General features: G+C 44.8%; 1 protein-coding gene across 6 annotated transcripts in view; it reads left to right on the top strand.

The window, feature by feature from the left end:
- DAB1 (DAB adaptor protein 1) overlaps positions 1-18,751 on the top strand; it is a 1,124,084-nt gene that overhangs the window by 1,049,422 nt on the left and 55,911 nt on the right. For all 6 annotated transcript variants that reach the window (XR_013960044.1, XM_080658163.1, XM_080658159.1 and 3 more), the window contains 4 exons: positions 8,250-8,381; positions 8,999-9,118; positions 9,578-9,616; positions 11,189-11,254. Coding sequence is in view for 5 of the 6 variants with exons in the window: in XM_080658163.1 (XP_080514289.1) it covers positions 8,250-8,381; positions 8,999-9,118; positions 9,578-9,616; positions 11,189-11,254 (357 nt within the window). In the remaining variant the exon portion in view is untranslated. The remainder of the gene's footprint in view (positions 1-8,249; positions 8,382-8,998; positions 9,119-9,577; positions 9,617-11,188; positions 11,255-18,751) is intronic.

Below are 18,751 nucleotides of genomic sequence, written 5' to 3'. Positions count from 1 at the left end.
GGGGCTGGGGCTACTGTGTGAATCCAGGCTGGAAATCATGGCTGTGACCTGGGTCTGGTGATGGAGATAGAGAGGAATGGCCAAGGTAAAAGGTGTTTGGGAGTGAAATTGACAAGATGTGGTTATGAGGGGGTGAGAAGGACAGAGGCTCAAGGCTGGTTGTGGAAATGAATGATGGTGTGCACACTAAATTCACCAAATTCAAATATGAAAGACAAAGCATTGTGCCTTTTTCTTTATTTTAATATTTGTTAGTATCTTAATACATATTAGTATTTTATATAGTTAATATAAACCAGTATAAATTTTTTTAAATTATATATAGACTAGAGGCCCGGTGCACGAAATTTGTGCACTGGAGGGGGGTCCCTCAGCCCAGCCTGCCCCTTCTCACAGTCCAGGAGCCCTCAGATGTCCCACTGATGACTTAGGCCCTCTGCCAGAGGCAACCAACTGATCAGGGAAAGGCACCACCCGCATCATCCCAGGCTGCTTCTGCCTCTGGCCTCCCTCTGCAGGAGGCGACCTGGCAGTCAGGGGAAGTCAACGCCCCCATCACACCTCTGCTGCTGCCACTGCCAGCTGCGAGGCTGCCTGAGCCTCGGCCTTTGCAGCCACTGTGGCTTGCCTGAGCCTCATCCGGCCCGCATTGCCTGAGCCTTGGGCCCTCGCAGTGGCAGCAGCCATTGGCAGCTTGCCTGAGCCCTGGGTCAGCCCTGGGCAAGTGGCAGTCGCCCTCATGTCCCCAACCCTGCAAGTCCCCGCCACCCGTGCCTATTGCAAGCACAACCTGCTGATTGATCGTTACTGTGATGGCGTCCCGACCAATTTGCATATTACTCTATTATTAGATAAATAGGTCGACTGGTCACTATGACATGCACTGGCCACAAGGGGGCAGACTCTCAATGCAGGAGATGCCCCCTGGTGGTCAGTGCACTCACACAGCCAACCTCCCGCAGTCAGCCAACTTCCCACAGTTGGCTAACCTCCTGCGGTCCCTCCCCTGGCTGGCCCCAATCGACCCTGATTGCCATCACTGGCCAGGCCAAGGGACCCCACCTGTGCACAAATTTGTGCACCTGGCCTCTAGTTATAAATAAGCAAGAAGCAAGATTTTAAAAATCAGTAGCAATCCACCATTTGAAAGAACTCTTGTTAAGATTTTGTTGGATATATTTCCAGATTTTTCATACACACACACACACACACACACACACAGAAATGCATACTTTAATTTTCAAAAACAGGAGTATATTAAACATAATATTTTGTGGTATGCTTTTGATTCATTCAACAAGATATTATGATTATATTTCCACTGCAAAAAATAAATTATGTCCCCAAGATGACTTTCAGTGACTGCATATTATTTCATCATATAGAGAAATGCAATTTCTTCAACCAGTCAGTTAATGTTCAGCATTTCTAATTTTTCACTGGTCTAATAGCACTTCGGGGAATATCTTGCATCCAAATCTTTGCCTACATCTTACATTATTTACAGATAATTGAATTCCTACAAGAAGATTCATAGGGTCAAAGTTTATGCATGTTTTCAAGGCTTTGAAACATACAGCCGGTCTGCCCTCCAGAAAAGTTGCACTAAATCACACTTCCACAAAAAACAAAAATCACCATAATGGCCAACACTTACATAGCCCTTACTATGAGCTTTGCACCCTTTCAGGCCATTTACATATACTCACTCATTAATCCTCCTAACAGGACCACAGAGAGGCACTGCTATTATCCCCATTGTACACAGAAATCCAGGGGCCCAAGGAAATATCTGTTTCCCCACACTTTTGTCAACACTGAATGGGAACCATTTTTTTCTCTTTTTTTCTTTGGGGGGTGGGGGGAAGAAGGGAGTGGCATCTCATTTATATCTGGTACTAGAGGCCCAGTACACAAATTTGTGCACAGGTAGGGTCCCTTGCGTGGCCTGTGGGGATCGGGCCCCAGCTCGTGCCCTCAGCCTCGCAGCCCCACCTGGCACCCTGCAGTGGCCTAGTGCAACCCCTTCACCTGCTCTACCATCCCACCTGCGGGACAATTGATTGGGGCCAGGCCCCCTGCCACTGCTGTGGTCACCACCTAAGGGTGATTGGGCCCTTGCTTGCACCCGCCTTGGCCTGGCACCACCCATTCATCTGTTCCACCATCCCGCCACAGCCCCACTCTCATAGAGGCCCATGGGGGCCTGCAGCTGCCACCCACTGCCAGCGCCACGTCACTGATGCCCGTCATGTTCTGCACTGCCCTCTGGTGGTCAGCGCATATCATAGTGAGTGGTCAAACTCCCATCAAACAATTTGCATATTAGGCTTTTATTATATAGGATAGTTTATACGAATCAATGTAATATTTTCAACAACCTTTTAGGTTCTATGTCATTCTTTGTATTATAAAAGGAAGAGAAAATAAGGTACAGAAAGTTAGAGTGATGTGCCCAATGCTATACATCTGATAAAGGAAAGAGCTTAGATTTGAAGTGTGTTCTCTCTGGTTCCAGTGTCCATATTCTTTCCTCTGTTATCACACTGCCTCCTCAGCTAGAGACAAGGGTATTCAAAAATTTAGTCTTGTTCTTGAGTAAAACTTCTGGAAGATCTTAGAATGGGAACTCCGGGAAGAATTCACTCTGACCTTTTCCATATAGCATATGATAATGGGGTGTCTGGGGCTGGTACAGAGGTTGCCTCCCAGCCTCATTGGTGCTGTGATGCAGGGAACACATCCAAAAATATGTTAGAAGAGAGAAAGGCCTTTATAATGAGCTTTTGTCTTGTGAGGTTTTAACTACTGTAATTGCCTATAATGTGAAGGAGTGTATTTTTCTATATATCTATTTTTATTGTGTCTATCTGCATACTTGCTTTTTTATTTTGTTTTGTTTTTTATTAACTCACTTTAATGCTGGTAGTATTGTTCCTGTGAATAGTTTTGCCTACTCATACACATACATACATACATATACACACAATAATAATATGAAGGCTAAATGGAGTAGAATTTATTCTTTACAAAAAGCTAGTGGTAAAATCTGAGCTGATGACTTTCTAATCCATATTGTATTTAATTGGCTGTATTGAACCATGGTACAAATTAAGTCTTCTCTGTAATCTATTCTGTCAGATGGTAACCCTCCAAACAATTTGATACTTCATTTAAACATTGGTAAATGGCTCATGGAAATGCTAATGAAAAAAAAAAGATTTAATGATGATCAGATATGAAACCCGCTGTTCACAAAATGAATCCTGTGTGAAATGTCTTGAATTAATCTGATTCAATTACTCATTGAACATTTACTGAGCAACTACCTTGTGCAATGTATGTCTTCAGATGCTTGGTTCTTCCTTTCTTCTTCTTTTTTTAATTTATCAAACATTATCCATCTTTTATAGTTCAAAAGGAGCAGTATTAGGAGCTATGATAAGATTGAGGAGGACCAGACATCTATCTTTCTCTTTAGGAGCTAACATCCCCATAATGGAGAGAAAGTATGTTCTTGGGACCTAGAGGTTTTGCAAGCTTAGTTCTTTCTGCCTAGGATGCTCTTTCCCCTGATTTTCTGGGAGCTCCCCTTTTATAGGATGCTGGGTTCAAGGTCAGCTCTTTTGTCAAAACTTCTCTGACACTGTTCCTCGTTCCTGCTCTGAGCCCAAGTAACATCCTACTCACACATTTACTATAAAGCTTGTCTTGCTGTGGTGTCTTTGCCTCTCTGTGTTATGCGATTATTAGGTCCTTGAGGGAGGGACTCCATTCTAATCATCTGGATAGATGTAGCACTTAGTATGATACCCGGAACATAACAGCTTCTCAATAAATACATATGGTGTGAAAAACTGGATGAATGGATAAATGTGAAACAAAATTAAGAAGTATGAAGCATCCCAGATAGAAGAACAAATGCAATGCAGTGAGATCTAGGGAAAGGTATTATAACTAAGGGGATTGGGACAGTCAAGGGATGAGCAGGATGTGGGAGCCAGGCCTCGAAGCACAGATGTGATGTAGTTATATGGAGTCGATGAAGTGTGAGCCAGGGCTGAAGAGCGAGATCAGCGTGACCAATGGCACAGAGGTGGGAAAGTACAGACCCTGAAGTGGGAGTGATGAATTCTTCAGATTATCTGCAGCCAAGGTTACCTGAAGTTCACTCACGGAAGGAAGGTCAGACTGGATCGAGGAGTTTGATCTCTGAATTGCCCTTGGAATTGTTCAGTAACAACTTTCATCCACAAAGCAATGTGGAGGGTTCTGAGCGGGAAGAGTAAGTAAAGCTGTGGCAGAGAGATGGGGTGTTATGGAAGACTCTTTTTTGTTAAGAATTTGTATTGATTTTTGAGAGAGAGGAAGGGAGAGGGAGAGGGAGAGAGAAACATTGACATGAGAGCAAAACATCAATCGGCTGCCTCCTGCACACCCCCTGGCAAGGATGGAGCCCGCAACACAGGCCTGTACCCTGACAGGGAATCGAATCAGCAGCCTTTTGGTTCATGAGGCAATGCCTAACCAACTGAGCCACAGCAGCCAGGGTGAAGCCTCTGTTTTTAAAACAAGAATCTGGCTTTGATTTTTGGCAATGCTTTAACATCTAGACTAAGTTTGTCCAAGACAAAAATTGTGTTTTCAAAAGAGATGTGGAAGAAGGATGACCAGAATCCTCCCCATCCCCCTCAAGCTGGGGAATCTCTGATGCTTCCAGAACCACCCATGAGGTCCCAGGAACTCCCCACAGAAACCTGGGATGAAGCAGTGCTTATCTCCCTCACCTCATCTTCCCACGGAGGGCCTGGCTTCCGAGAGTAACTTCCAGATCATGCTGGCTTGTCCTTTTTCTTTGAGACCCTTATAGCTGGCCTTTACTCCGACCTGATTATGACCTTCTCTGACCTCAGATACCTGCTGAAATCCAGAACAGCCTCAGCTGTGCTTCTCTATCCAGCAGTCAATCCCTTTTTCATCCCAGTTTGTCAGGGGTCATGGTTTTGTGAGAGAGACATCAACTGGTTGCCTCTTACATGCACCGCGACCGGGGCCAGGGACCAAGCCTGCAGCTGAGGCGTGTGCCCTTGATCTGACTAGGAGCCAAGAGTCTAAGAAAAGGAGGCTTTGATTCTACATAATCTTGTTTCCTTTTCTCCATTCTTTGTCATCCTGAGTAGGGAGAATAGGACCTGGGTTTAGTACTGGGCCTGTCAGAATTCTCTCTGAGTTCTTTTATGAATAAACTCAGTCCTTTTATGAATAAACTCAGAGTTGAACTAGATGATATTTAAGGCTCCAACTGTCTTTGATTGTGCTGATAAAATGTACTGGAAGACCCAAAGCAATTTTGAGGCTCAGTGAACAAGTATTTGCAAGATCCTCTGAGTTGCCAAGATGAATGCAATAATACGACTATGGGATTAGCAGGAGTCTAATGTATTTGTATTTCCAAGTGTCTATATTATGTCTGCACGGTTAAGGTTGTAGAAAGTGGAGACACATCTCCTCACTGACTCTTAGTTTCCAAATGAATGAGCCACTTTCTGAGCATTCCTTTCTTAACATGTCATAAAATTAACTGTGGAAAAAGACAATGTTACAAATATCTTTAAGCACTTTATGCACACACGCAGCTATGCTTTGCAAGGCAATATTAGGTATCATCATGCATTAAAAATGTTTTGATTTTAAAACACTTAATGAGGATTCTCAGGTAAATTACATCATCTCTGTCTGTCGTCTTGCATCGTAGGTGATATGTTACTATTGCACAATCATCGCCAAATCTAATTCCACCAGGAAGACTTCTAATCGTGGTTTAATTTTAGAGCAATATTCCACTTGGCAATCAATAAGCTACTGTCATCAAACTTTGATTTAATAGGAGACGTGGATAACATCCTCCACATTATACAGAGAGAGGACTACTTTCAGGAAAGGGGGAGGAGAAAGTCTTTGTCTCCCACTTCCCCTGCTGCCTACCATTGGCACTCACAAAAGCCTATAAATCAATACCCCCACATAGTGTGAATATAAGTCTCATCAATTTTACATCATTAACACCATGAAAAAGCTACCGTTCTTTGAACAGTTTTCTTCTGCTGGCTAAATATGTGCTCTTAATAAAACAAGGATGAATGGATTCTGATTATTCTCCTATCAAACACTTCTGAATTCTTCACCAACCTTGTTTGTGTTGAAATCCACTGGAATTATACACTGATGTCCACTTGAGTGGCTAGGGATACTGGGCACTGACAACACCCTCCAGGCATGAAGTCCCGTGGGCAGCGGGCAACCTGGACAGAGTACGATGCTGAAGGGAGCCTCGCAAGGGGAGTAAAGAGGCTAGTGAATGGTCCGAATCGCGAAGGGTCAGGTGTGGCAGCAAATCCTGCAGGGATGATTCACAAAGTCAGGAGCCTGGAAAGGTGGCACCAGGCTGAGAAGACCCGGGCCAGTGGTCCAGAACTAAGGTGACGACCAGCATGAGAAGCAGATGTCTACTGTCCTTAGAGGCTGGTTGTGTGCTGTGAGGTTCTGATGGCTCGCGGATCCAGGGAAATCGAACAAGACCTTAGAGAACATCTAGTCCAGTGGTTCCTAATGTTTTCCTGACGTAGTTCCCATTGTGTGCCATGTCTTCCTCCATGGGCTCAGGAAGGAGGAAGATTTGTGTTTCTCCCCCTAACCCCCCAAAAAAGGAATGCATTGATAGTCATTCACTTTCCTACTTGAATTATTTGAACCCATAATGAATTTCCAATGAAAATCTGCTCAAAGATTAGCTAAGGAGCACAGCTACCTGGTACAATCCCAAATAAACTTGGCATTTTCATTTGCTTGCACAAAGAAATGTGCAGTCTTACTAGGAATAACTATTCATTTCTGTTTAGCTTTTTAAAATGTTTAAAATTGCTTGGGAGTTCTTTTTATTACCTTTAATGACCCAGTAGGTCCAGGGCTTTGGATTAGGAGTCACTGATCTGATACAAGCATCTCATTTGATAGAGGAATGCACTGAGGCCCATATAGTGAGTGCCTTATGTTCACACAGTGGCTAGAATTCAAGCTTCTTAATAGCCAGCATGATGAGAAGGCCCTTCAAGTTATAAGGATCTTAAGCAGGTGCATACATAACCCTGTACACAGAGTACTGTTTAATGAGTGTTTGTGTGTGTGTGTGTGTGTGTGTGTGTGTGTGTGTGTGTGTGTTTTAGGTAGACTTAATAGGCAAATGGTTATAAAGGTCACTATCACCGACAGGATAGTGAATATTATTTTTGAAGCTTAGATAATCAAGGCAGGGAGGTCAGTTTCAAAAGATTTTCAAATTACTGACCAGCTATCCCAGTTCACCTTATTCAACAACTTGGGCCTGGCACAGTGCAAGGTTCTGGGATGAAAGAGATGAGGAAGACAGACCTGGTGGGGAAGACAGGCAAGGGACCAGGCAAATATGTCAGAAAAGAAGGTCTTGAGAAGCAGGCGCCTGGGGAGCTGTGTGTGAGGAGTCCATCAGGAGTTTCACCATCACTGACACTGACACTCCATGGAAACACAGAGGGAGAGGGAGGGAAAGCCTTGCTCAGGAGAGGTGTCACGGAGGTGGTGCTATTTCAAATGGCCTTTGAAAGAAGAATAAGATTCGAACCAGTGGATAAAAGAACAGGCAGACAGAGAGAGAGGGACCAATTCATGAACAGCCTGAGATATGGGGGACCCCACGTCTAGCCTAGATGGTGACTTTGGACAAGTTAGAGAAAGGGGTTTGATCCTCAAGACACTCAGTCACCATCTGTGAGAACATTGCAACCATGCAAAGGCACGGTTCTATGATTGTGAGTGGCGTCCCCTGTGGCCGTGCAGTGTAGGTCTTCCGCCTGGTATGTGAGTGTGCGCCATATCCAGCCAGAACTTGGACTGCGCTGTGTCAAGAAGAAGGATGTAGAAGCCTCCGCCACTGAGCGAAGCTGACTGGCTCGGCAGGCTGAAGGAAGCCAGCTCACAGACGCTCAGCCAGCGTATGAGCAGCCCTGTTTACCTCTCCGGTCACAGCACTAAGACCTAGGAGGGGAGCCTCCCTCTCTCACGGGCAGGCACAGCTCTCTTTCCTTCCATCTGGACCAAACAGCTTTTCCCAAGCCCTGCGGGCCTGTTCACGCGTAGCTGAAACACATCTCTTATTGATTAACAGCTCGAAGGGGAAGTCCCCTCAAATATGCTCTTCCTTTTGTCTCTCGCAGGCCCTTCAGCATCACCATGCTGTTCATGAAATTTCCTACATTGCAAAGGACATCACAGACCACCGGGCCTTTGGCTACGTTTGTGGGAAGGAAGGGAACCACAGATTTGTGGCCATAAAAACAGCCCAGGCGGTGAGTACCCCATCCAAAGAGGGCACCTTCCCTTGTAACTTGAGGGGACAGTCACACTGCTGGTCTCTGGAAGCCCACTCTGATGTTTGCCTCAGCAATGCCGATACTCAGGTTCCCACCTAGAAAAGATAAACAGCCTGGAAGCGAGAAAACACTTCATGCCCATTTGGGTTTGTTGTTGTTTTTACTAATGGGTATTTCGCAAGGACTAACTATTTTCCTTTCCGATTAAGCAAGTTTGGAGGCACAGTATACAAATAAGTTTCCTGGTGTTCATAGCCTCATTTAAAAAGAAAATAAGAGAAAACAAATAGCCACTTTGCATAAGGCCTACTCTAATTTTATTGTATCCGAAATTACTAATAAATAAAAGCATTGCCTTTTACGCCTATGATTATTATGAATTTACAAATATAATTAGTTGGAGAAATGAACTTTAGCCTAGATGCAATTTACTAAACCAATACAAACAAGTTAGAATTAATTAAAGATGGAATGTTTTCAGTTTAATAGGAAAAGGAAGAGCTGTGGGTTGTACCCAGCACACACAAAAGTGGGTCTTCGCAGCTCAGGCACAACCCCTTATTAATAATGCGTTGTACCACCTTTCACTCCAGGCTGAACCTGTTATTCTGGACTTGAGAGATCTCTTTCAACTTATTTATGAATTGAAGCAAAGAGAAGAGTTGGAAAAAAAGGCACAAAAGGATAAGCAGTGTGAACAAGCTGTGTATCAGGTATAGCTGTGAGTTTATCCCGGAACCGGGGAAGATTGGGGCTTAAAATAAATAGATGTGAAAACTGACAGTCAGGGCTTCTCTTCCTGCCGCCAAATAGCAATAAAGATGAAAGGCTCTCATGTAAATTACAAGCTCAGAAGCAAGCAGTGAGAAATGACCCCTTATTCTCTGAAATTCTAGACATGTAAGAGAAACGGAAATCTTGAATCCAGAGGAAGATTTCAGGGGAGGACAACGAAAGAAACACAATTGCTCTTGCTGTTGTTACAGTGGGTGGGGGTGGCTACAGGGTTTTGTCGTTGTTTTCTGTGTGTTTTCTACCTAATGGCCCACCAGCCTGTCCTACGCGAAACTGGTTTCTTTACTGTCCTGTAACTTCTGAATCCAGTCTCACATCTCTCCTATGTCCTCTGCTCTCACCCTCCCTGACCGCCCCCCGCCCTCGCTCTGCCGTAGACAATTCTGGAAGAGGATGTTGAAGATCCTGTGTACCAGGTAATTCCTGAAACCAAATGGGTTTTTAGGGTCTGGAATGGCTAGGCCTGGGGTATAGACTTGAAGCATCCGCTGCCTGTGGAGCCTAGACAGGGACAAGATAGTTTCTGAGGGTGAGGGCTGCCAGCCCCCGCAGGAGCACATTTCCATGAAAACCAGCAAAAGTGTGGCCAGCATCAGTGACATGGGGTGTGGCGATGCGCTCTCCCATCTTGCCTTGCCTCAGCCCCCTCCACGATCTGTAAATGTCTGATCCTGGAGCTGAACGTTTTCACGAGTCTCTTGAATATTCTGAGTTCATGAGAGAGACTGAATAATGAGGTGGTTTCTCTGAGTAAAGAACTGGAGATGGGGACTGGCGTCCTGACATTTGAATGCAAACCCAAAGGATGGGTTTGTAAGCTGTAGAAAGGCTGTGAGAAGCCTCTCCCAGCTTGATCAGCCAGGCCGCCCCTCTGATGAGCTGGCTGCTGCCCAGAGGCTGTTGTGAGGAGGGAATGGGAGATCCTAGAGACATCCCAGCCCACCATTTCCTCTGCACGCTCTTCGGGTTGCAGCCCAGGTGTGCGTAGAGACATGACTTCTCTTGGGCTCAGGTATCTGCTCTGCTCAAACAGATGCAGGGAAGAGGGAAGAGGTGGCCTCTGCCCCTCACCCCAAATGCTTATTCCCAAGGAGAGAAAGAAGCCCAAACATGTACTTGCTGGACATAAAAGAAAACCTTAAACTTGTATTTCTAACTGGGACACACGTGGGTTCTAGATATGTGTGTGTCACACATGCATAGGTGTGAATGCATATTTGCACACAGAAAGCTGCTATGCCAAAATTAAGATAATATGGATTTTAAAAGCAGCATAATATGGATAACTTGTAGTGGAAGAAGTATCTAGCACATAAGACTAACAGAAGTCATATGCACTTAATGACGGCCCTTGCATTACAGTGAATGCTGAGGCGAGGATTTGTTTATAATGCGAGCTCAGCCCTTGGCTAACCGGCTCCAGAGAATGAAGAATGTTGGCCTTTTAGAAATGGGCTGGTCCTTTAGAGTCACAAACATGCACATGGCCATTCTGATATCTAATACTTCAAACTGAGAATGAAATCCAGGTGATATTTATGGGACGAGGGAATTTGGGGCTTATGAGCACTTCAGAGTTGGCTTAGGAACCTGAGCCTTGAGCAAAGGGAGGCGACTGCTGTGACCCAAAGTTTACAAAGTTCGGACCCAGGCATTCCCAGGAGATGCCATTCTCACTCAGCACGCTGCACAGGCAGGCAGTACCGAGATAAATGCCACTGAGTGAGGAGGCTGTGACTGCAGAGGAGCTGCTGGGCCCCGTGCAACCATCGTGAAGGACTGGCTGCCAGCCCTCTGCAGATTTCTTTAGAAAAGGCAGAAATGTGCAAGGCCCACTGGTATCTCCGTAATTCAGTGGTCTCACTAAGATATGTTCTCTTGCGTGCATTTCTTTAATGCTCACTGTGATTTGTATCTTGAATTCCGAATGCTTTTTTTCCCCTCTTTCTTTTTCCTCTGACCTTTCCTCTCTGGCCGCTGCAAAATAGTACATTGTGTTTGAGGCTGGACACGAGCCAATCCGTGACCCCGAAACGGAAGAAAATATTTATCAGGTATAAAATCGCTTCTCTCTCTCAGCATTGCACCATCACCAGCAGATGTTCTGCGGGGTCTGAAGGACCAGGGCTCTCTCCACACACACTCCACGCAGTCATTCCAGGCTGGTTAAGATACCTCTGCTTTCGGCTTCCCTCCAACTTACCAGCAGTTTTCATACCTGATCATGGAATGGTTCATGGCCAGTTGGGTACAGTGTTTTAACTACTAATGGATCTTAACTATTTTCAGTCGACCCAAAATCAGCTATTTATTTTTCTAAATTAATTCATTGGAGGATTGTTGTCTATAATATAGTAGGGTCCTTCGTTTCTCCAAAGAATGTGCTCATCCAGTTTCTTTAAAAAGTTCACCACACTACTAAAAATGAAGTACAGATTCAAAAATGCTACTTGAAAACAACATTGGGAAAGTTCACTGAAAAAAAGAAAGGATAGCTAAAGGTTTTACCCCTGCTGAAGGAAAGGTAAATTAATGTTCTTAAATGTCTGCTTATGTGAAAAACCACGAAAACACTTTTAATCCATTTCATTCTCACAAGTATTCGATGAAGTAGGCATTCGAATTCCACTTTCACAAGTGGAAGCTGAGACTCGGAGAAGTTGAGTAGCTTTCTCAGGGTGTACAGTTATTTAGGACTGAGATCAAACCCAGGCACGTGTGTGAAGGCTAAGTTCACGCTTCTGCCCCATGCTTTTCCATCAGAGAGTTTGAGTAATTGCAGCCTAGCAACACATCAAACAAATATGACAACCTCCAGTTTTTCACTAATTAGAATTTCAAGTCCTAATTTGAATATAAACATTAGAGAAGTAGGAACAATTTTAATGTATTTCATAAGTGATTTTAATTTCCTTAATTTACTTAGTTGTGTGGTCTGTTATTCTGCCTTGGGCACACATTACTTGTGTAATAAAAACAAAACAGATTTTCAGTTTGCATCAAATGCATGGAATTCTAAATGACCAAAGTATAATGTTGGCTCCATCAAGTGCTCAGTTTTAACCAGCCCCGTGGAATAATAATCTAAGCACAGTTGACCTTGAACCAATGGGTTTAAAGTACATGAGTCCATTTATATGTGGATTTCATTCCATAAATACCTGTACTGTTTTTGATTTTTGGTTGGCAATCTGCAGGTGCAGAGGGCTGACTATATGCATTGCTCTATCCCATTCTATACAGGAGACTTAGCATCCACCAATTTTGGTGTCCAGTGGGGGAGGGGGAGAGGGTGGTGTCCTGGAACCTATTTCTGATAAATACCCAGGGACAACTGTTTTCAGGGAGTCAAAAGTTATACACAGATTTTCAGTGCAGGGGGCAGTGTCCCTGACACCCACATTGTATGTTTATCCACCTGATCTGTCTGGATTGGATCCAAGTGTGAGGTTGTGCTTGGAGGTTTTGTTTAAAATCATCACTGACAAAGTTTCTGTCTTCAAACAGATAAGTTGCATCTTTGTCTTCAGTGGCAGATTTTCCAGTACAACCTGGCAGTGCCTGAATATGGGACAAAAGGAACCATGAACCAATATTCCTCTGAAGAGAGAGCGCCTTTTGTTTTTCACAGTTTTCCTTCTCTTAATTTTTATTTTTAATCACAGTTTATATTCAATATTATTCTGTATTAGTTTCAAGTGTACTGCATAGTGGTTAGATAGTCATATACTTTACAAAGTGTTCCCCCTTATATTTCCAGCATCCACTGTCACCATACATAGTTATTCCGGTATCATTGACTATATTTCCTATGCTGTACTTTACATCCCCATGACTATACTATAACTACCAGTCTGTACTTGTCAACCCCTTCACCCTTTCACCCAGACCCCCATCAATAGATGAGTGGATAAAAAAGCTGAGGTACATATATACAGTGTAGAGAGCACCTTTTAAAATAATAGACCCTTCAATATAAGAGGTTTCTGAATTCAGAGTTAGTTGTAGTTGGCAGGACTCCTGTTGTACCCTGTGGGGTGTATAGGCGGGGGTGGGGGTGTTTAGGCAAGTAGAAAACTGGATTCTAGTTGTGGCTCTGTCGCCAACAACCTTTGGCTGAGTGGTACTGGGCAGGGTACTTGCCCTCTCAGATACTCAGCTTAGTTTCCCCAATGACAAAATTGGGGAATAATTTCTTCCTAACGCACATGTTGCTGTGAGAACAAAACAAGCTCATGTGGAGAAAGTATGGAAGATGCTCATCTGGGTCACACACTGAGCCCATCATATGTGAATTCAGGATCTTAAGTATCAGTACTACCAGCTCAGCCATTACTGTACCTTATCAAGTTCCTTTTCTCCTCTGGGCCTCAGTTTACTCATCTGTAAAATGAGTCAATGAAACTGGGAGTCCCTCAGGCTATGCCCTTTTCTGCTCTTTGCAACTAGTTGTCTCATCATACGCTTGTGATTCTTCAGAGGAGCATGTTTTACAGGCAACAGGAACAGGGTGTGTGTGTGTGTGTGTGTGTGTGTGTGTGTGTGTGGTTTTGGTAACTTTTTGTTGAGCGCTGATTGTGGGCTGCTCTGTGGATGAGGGTTTATATGCAGTTATCTTAGTATCCCTCACAGCAGCCTGATGTGGTTTGAGCCATTATTCCCACATTACAGATGAAGAAACTGAGGCTCACAGGGTTGCGGAGCTACAAGAAGTAAAACTCCCCAGTCATACCCACATCTGTGTGACTCTGTAAATGAATAGATTAACCCTGGGGCTCTCCTTAGCTCAGAAAATGCTGATGCTGAATCTCACAATCAGATTCTGTGCATCTTCAAGTCACCATCTAAAAATCACACTTGTTCTAACAGTTCTGACCTCCAATCTCCCTGTCTGTCCATCATGAACAGGAAGGTGCCATTTAAGAGAATGAATATTTTACCGCCCCCTATTGGAAAGGCCTCTGGTCATTTTTCTCTCTTGCAATTGTCAGGCTGGGCCTCGATTTGCTTAACAAGAGATAAACTCTTGGGCCTAAAGATAGGTCTGGGCTTTTAAGGAGCTGCAATTAGGAACCTCATTATTTTTTTGAAGGGCCTCCAAGTGTTGCATAGCTATTCCTCCTGAGTAGATTTCAGTGTTCCTCATACTTCAGCCTAGCCCAGATTGAACTCAGACTCAAGTCCATCTCCCCTTTTCTGGAATGAAGGAAAGGGGACTAGGGCCTAATCCTTTAACTATTTGATGACCCTGAGGGAAGTACATAACTTCTGCATCTCAATTTCCTGAGCTACAGATAGGGATATGGTATCATCTGCTTCTAGAAGTGATGTGAAGATGTAAAATGAGATCAGCACTTGGGCCTAGTAGGCTCCTTGTAGATGTGAGCTCCCCTCTCTCACCAACGTTGTCAGCATCTGCTGCGGCCCAGCTGTCTGACAATGATGTGTTAACTGAAGGGGAACATGGCTCGCTCACCCCATCTTGTCCGAGAGCTGCAGCTGCTCCCAACTGTGCTGTTTATAACTCCAGCCGACAGGAGGGAGGGGCTCTTGAGTAAAGTAACCTCTCTTTGAGGTTCTCCAGTCTCGTTTCCCAACCAGATTGATCATTGTAATTGTCTTTCTCTTTGCATGCCTCAGAAAAGTTAGCAGCCATCCCTTTAAAATGACACAGAGCCTTGTGGTTCAAAGCATTTTTACGCGGTTCTCAGTTTTGACCCTTCCAGTACCTCGGTGAGATAAAAACAGCTATGATGATAGTTGCAATGACAATCATTTTAAATGTAAGAAAGTCAAGTTCTCCAATCTGAGTGCTGGGTCCAAGGCCAGAGCCTCTGATTCTGAGCCCAGAGTTCTTTCGTTTCTTAACAAGCCCCCCGCCTAAGTGAGATCACAGCTTCCTGTGCAGGCATGCCCCAATTTTGTTCTTTCAAAATCATTTTTAATCACCCACCATGTGTCAAGTATCATTACTTTAAAATGTAAGTCTCTAGTCCTATGTCACTGCCTCTCCACACTACTAATATTCTGCTGCACTGAAAGTGTCTTCTGTATGTACAGTACTGAACATATAGCTTTAGAGTCATATCTCATCTATTAATTGGTTCATTTAAAAAGTAATTCTGTATCGAGCACCTAGCCAGTGCCCGGTCCATGGGGATGTATTGGTGACCATGGCATGATCTCCACCCTCAGAGTTTATCGGCAACCCCTTGGGTGCTCATGACAACCAGATGAGGGCACTGAGTGCAGAGAATAAAGTGACCTCTGAAGGCACACGGCCTGTGGCAGAGCCAGGATTAGGAACCAGACCTCCCGCTTCCTTTTGGTCCAGAACCATTGTCACTCCCAAATATGGTTTTTCCCAAATTGGTCTACCGATGACATGGGCCTGCCAGGGGGAGAAGAGAGCCAGGACCCCCGCTCTTTCTGGTCCCCGTCCCTTGAGCACCTTGGGCAGTGTCCTGCCCTCAGCACACACGTGGTAAATGTTGGATGCTTAGAGGTTTCTGCATCCAACAGTGTTTACAGATGGGAGAACAAGGATAAGAACTATCAGCCCTGCCCTCAGCAAGCTTGCAGAGCAGCAGGAAGACAGAGGACCCGGCAATCGCAGTGTAGTCTCCCAAGTCCTATGTAAGAGAAAGCCCCTTTCCCACTTCGCTATAGCAGCCTGGTTTCTCCCATCTCCCCAACAAGCCAAGGGTGATCAAGGCCATATCCATCTCCGTTTTCCATCATCGTTCCAGGCAAAGTACTGTGCATGATACAAAACAGGTACCTGGAAACTTTTATTTTTTAATGAAAGGATGCACCAGAGGTTACAAGACTATAGAGAAAGGTGCAGACGCAGCCTGGGGAGTCAGGCAAGGCTCCCAAGAAGATGTCTGGGCTGAGATAAATCTTAAAGGACAAACAGGCAGATTGATATCGCATCCCTGGGAGAGAAAGCAGAAAAGCTTTTTCAATTATGCACAGTTTGGGTTTATCCATCCCGCCGCTTTCCCCCCATTTGCAGGGATAATTGAGAGTCAGCAGCGGTTTGGCTTGCTAAATGCCCACAGTGCGCAGTGAATTACGGGGAGCAGGAATGCTGTTTGTTGTGCTCAGGAAAGGGTGAGCTCATTGAAATCAAGTGCGGGCTCAGAATTTATTGGCCCTTGTTAACAAGGACTCTGTGGGCATTCTTCAAGGATTCCTTTTAGATGGAGCCCAGTTATCAGGAGCAAAGAAAATTGCATTCTTCATTGGATACCTGCAAACGAAGGTTTGCAAGAGTGGTTCTCAAGTGCCTCTTTTGCACAGCCATGCTCATGCATAGTCCCACTGTCTGCAAGAATGTGCAGGAGCTTCCGGAAGTGCAGAATGTAATGGCAGAGAAAAAGAAGCCCCTGGAACAGCTGTAAGAACGGTGGGGCCAGGGCCCAGAGATAGCTGTCTGTATAGTATCCTATATAATAAAAGCCTAATATGCAAATTGACCAAATGGCAGAACAACCAGTCGCTATAACTCACACTGACCACCAGGGGGCAGACGCTCAATGCAGGAGCTTCCCCCTGGTGGTCAGTGTGTTCCCACCGGGGAAAACCTCTCAGCCAGAAACCGGGCTCGCAGCTGGCAAGCGCAGCAATGGTGGCAGGAGCCTCTCCTACCTCTGCTGCATGCAGGTGGTAAGAAGCAAGGGTCCCAGATTGTGAGAGCCCTGGACTGCAAGAGGGATGTCTGTCTGCTGGCAAGCAGACATCCCCCCACAGGTCCTGGACTGTGAGAGGGCACAGGCCGGGCTGAGGGCCTCTCCCCAGTGCACGAATCTCGTGCACTGGGCCTCAAGTAGTAGTGAAAAGGCCATCTGCCCAGGCTCCACCCTCTGGCAGGACCCTCTCTGGGCCGCACTTTCTGGTTGTCATCCCTCCCTGATTGACTTGTCCTGAGGATTACATGAGAATGCCCGTAAACAAATGTTCAGAATAGTGCTGGCACATAGGCAACAATAGTTCACACTGTTCAGAATAAATGTATTGTTTGGTAGCCAGAAGGAGTTGGATTTGAGTCAGATCACTTCCTGGCTATGGAGCTTTGAGCAAAGTTCCTGAACATCTCTGAGTCTCACTTTCTGCTACTTAAAGTGGAGGATACAATACCAATTTCTTAGGGTTATTGTAAGGATTTTAAGTTAAATGAGAGTGAAAATGACAAAGGAACTCAAGGAATGAGCTCAAATTCTTACTTCTTGAAGGATGGTTTGGTTACCTAGCCCAAGCCTAAAGGTTTGTTTTTGGGTTTTTTTCCAACATTTCCCACATTTCTCTATGGAACATTTACCCAGCAGACACGACTGAAGGCCTACTGGCCTACTGAGCAGCATGCCTGCTCTTAGGGAGCCCCCAGTCTGAGGAAAGACATGTTATCAGACAATTCTAAAACCACTGTTGGCTGATCCCATCAGTGGAGGTGTGGACTAAGCACTGCTAGTGCTGGGGAATGACAACCAATGATTACTTTCAATTTGGGACATTTCAGTACAAAGCCCTTGATTGACAAATGAGAGCAGTACTCACTGTATCCACTGTTGTTAAATATTATAAAATGTGTGTGTGTGTGTGTGTGTGTGTGTGTGTGTGTGTGTGATGCACTCATGATAAAAGAAGCTATCATTCTAACATTTTTCCATATTATGGTGCCTAGTAGATTTTGATTATTGACTGTCTGTTTTCTCATTTGATATTCACAATAATCAGAGTGAGAAGCAGAGCCGATAGCACCGTTTTGTAAGAGTGAAGCTCAGAGGAGCTAAGTGACCAGCTTCAGGTGTTACCATCACCACGTAACCCAATCAGACTGGATGGGTGACTAAGAGAAGAGAGGGAGAGAAGACACAGATATGTGTTTTTAAAAATTAAAAAATGAGATTCTTTTTTCTAGATCCTAGTCTCATGCTTTTCATATAATTTCTGGGTCCTTTCCTTTTTTTTAAAATATATTTTATTGATATTTTATAGAGAGGAAGGAAGAGGGATAGAGAGCTAGAAACATCGATGAGAGAGAAACATCGATCAGCTGCCTCCTGCACACCTCCCACTGGGGATGTGCCCGCAACCAAGGTACATGCCCTTGACTGGAATCGAACCCGGGACCCTTCAGTCCGCAGGCCGACGCTCTATTCACTGAGCCAAACCGGTTTCGGCTCTGGGTCCTTCCCTTGAACAAAGCCTTTGGTGATTACCCAGTGGCTTATGCGTGATCCCAACAGAAGCGGAACTTTGTACGAGGACCTTAATACTTGCTATATTTTAAATAGCTTGGATCTCAGTCTTAGGGTTGAACAGTCTAAGCTTAGCTGCAAACTGTGTTTAATCACTTTGGGCAACTCGGAGAACATCCCTGGGCCTCAGTTTTGTCTTTGGTGAAATGAGGATTATTTGTTTCACCACAAGATTGCTGAGGTCTCTGCAGCTTCCTGTTCTGTGGTTCTGTGATTCCGTGAAGGAGCCCAAAGGCAGAGGCAGCCCACAGACATGTGTTAAATGATTCACACACACAGCCCTCCTGG

This window comes from Plecotus auritus (genome assembly GCF_963455305.1).
Source record: "Plecotus auritus genome assembly, chromosome: 2".
Taxonomy (NCBI): domain Eukaryota; kingdom Metazoa; phylum Chordata; class Mammalia; order Chiroptera; family Vespertilionidae; genus Plecotus; species Plecotus auritus.
This window is presented reverse-complemented; position numbering and strand designations above follow the sequence as displayed.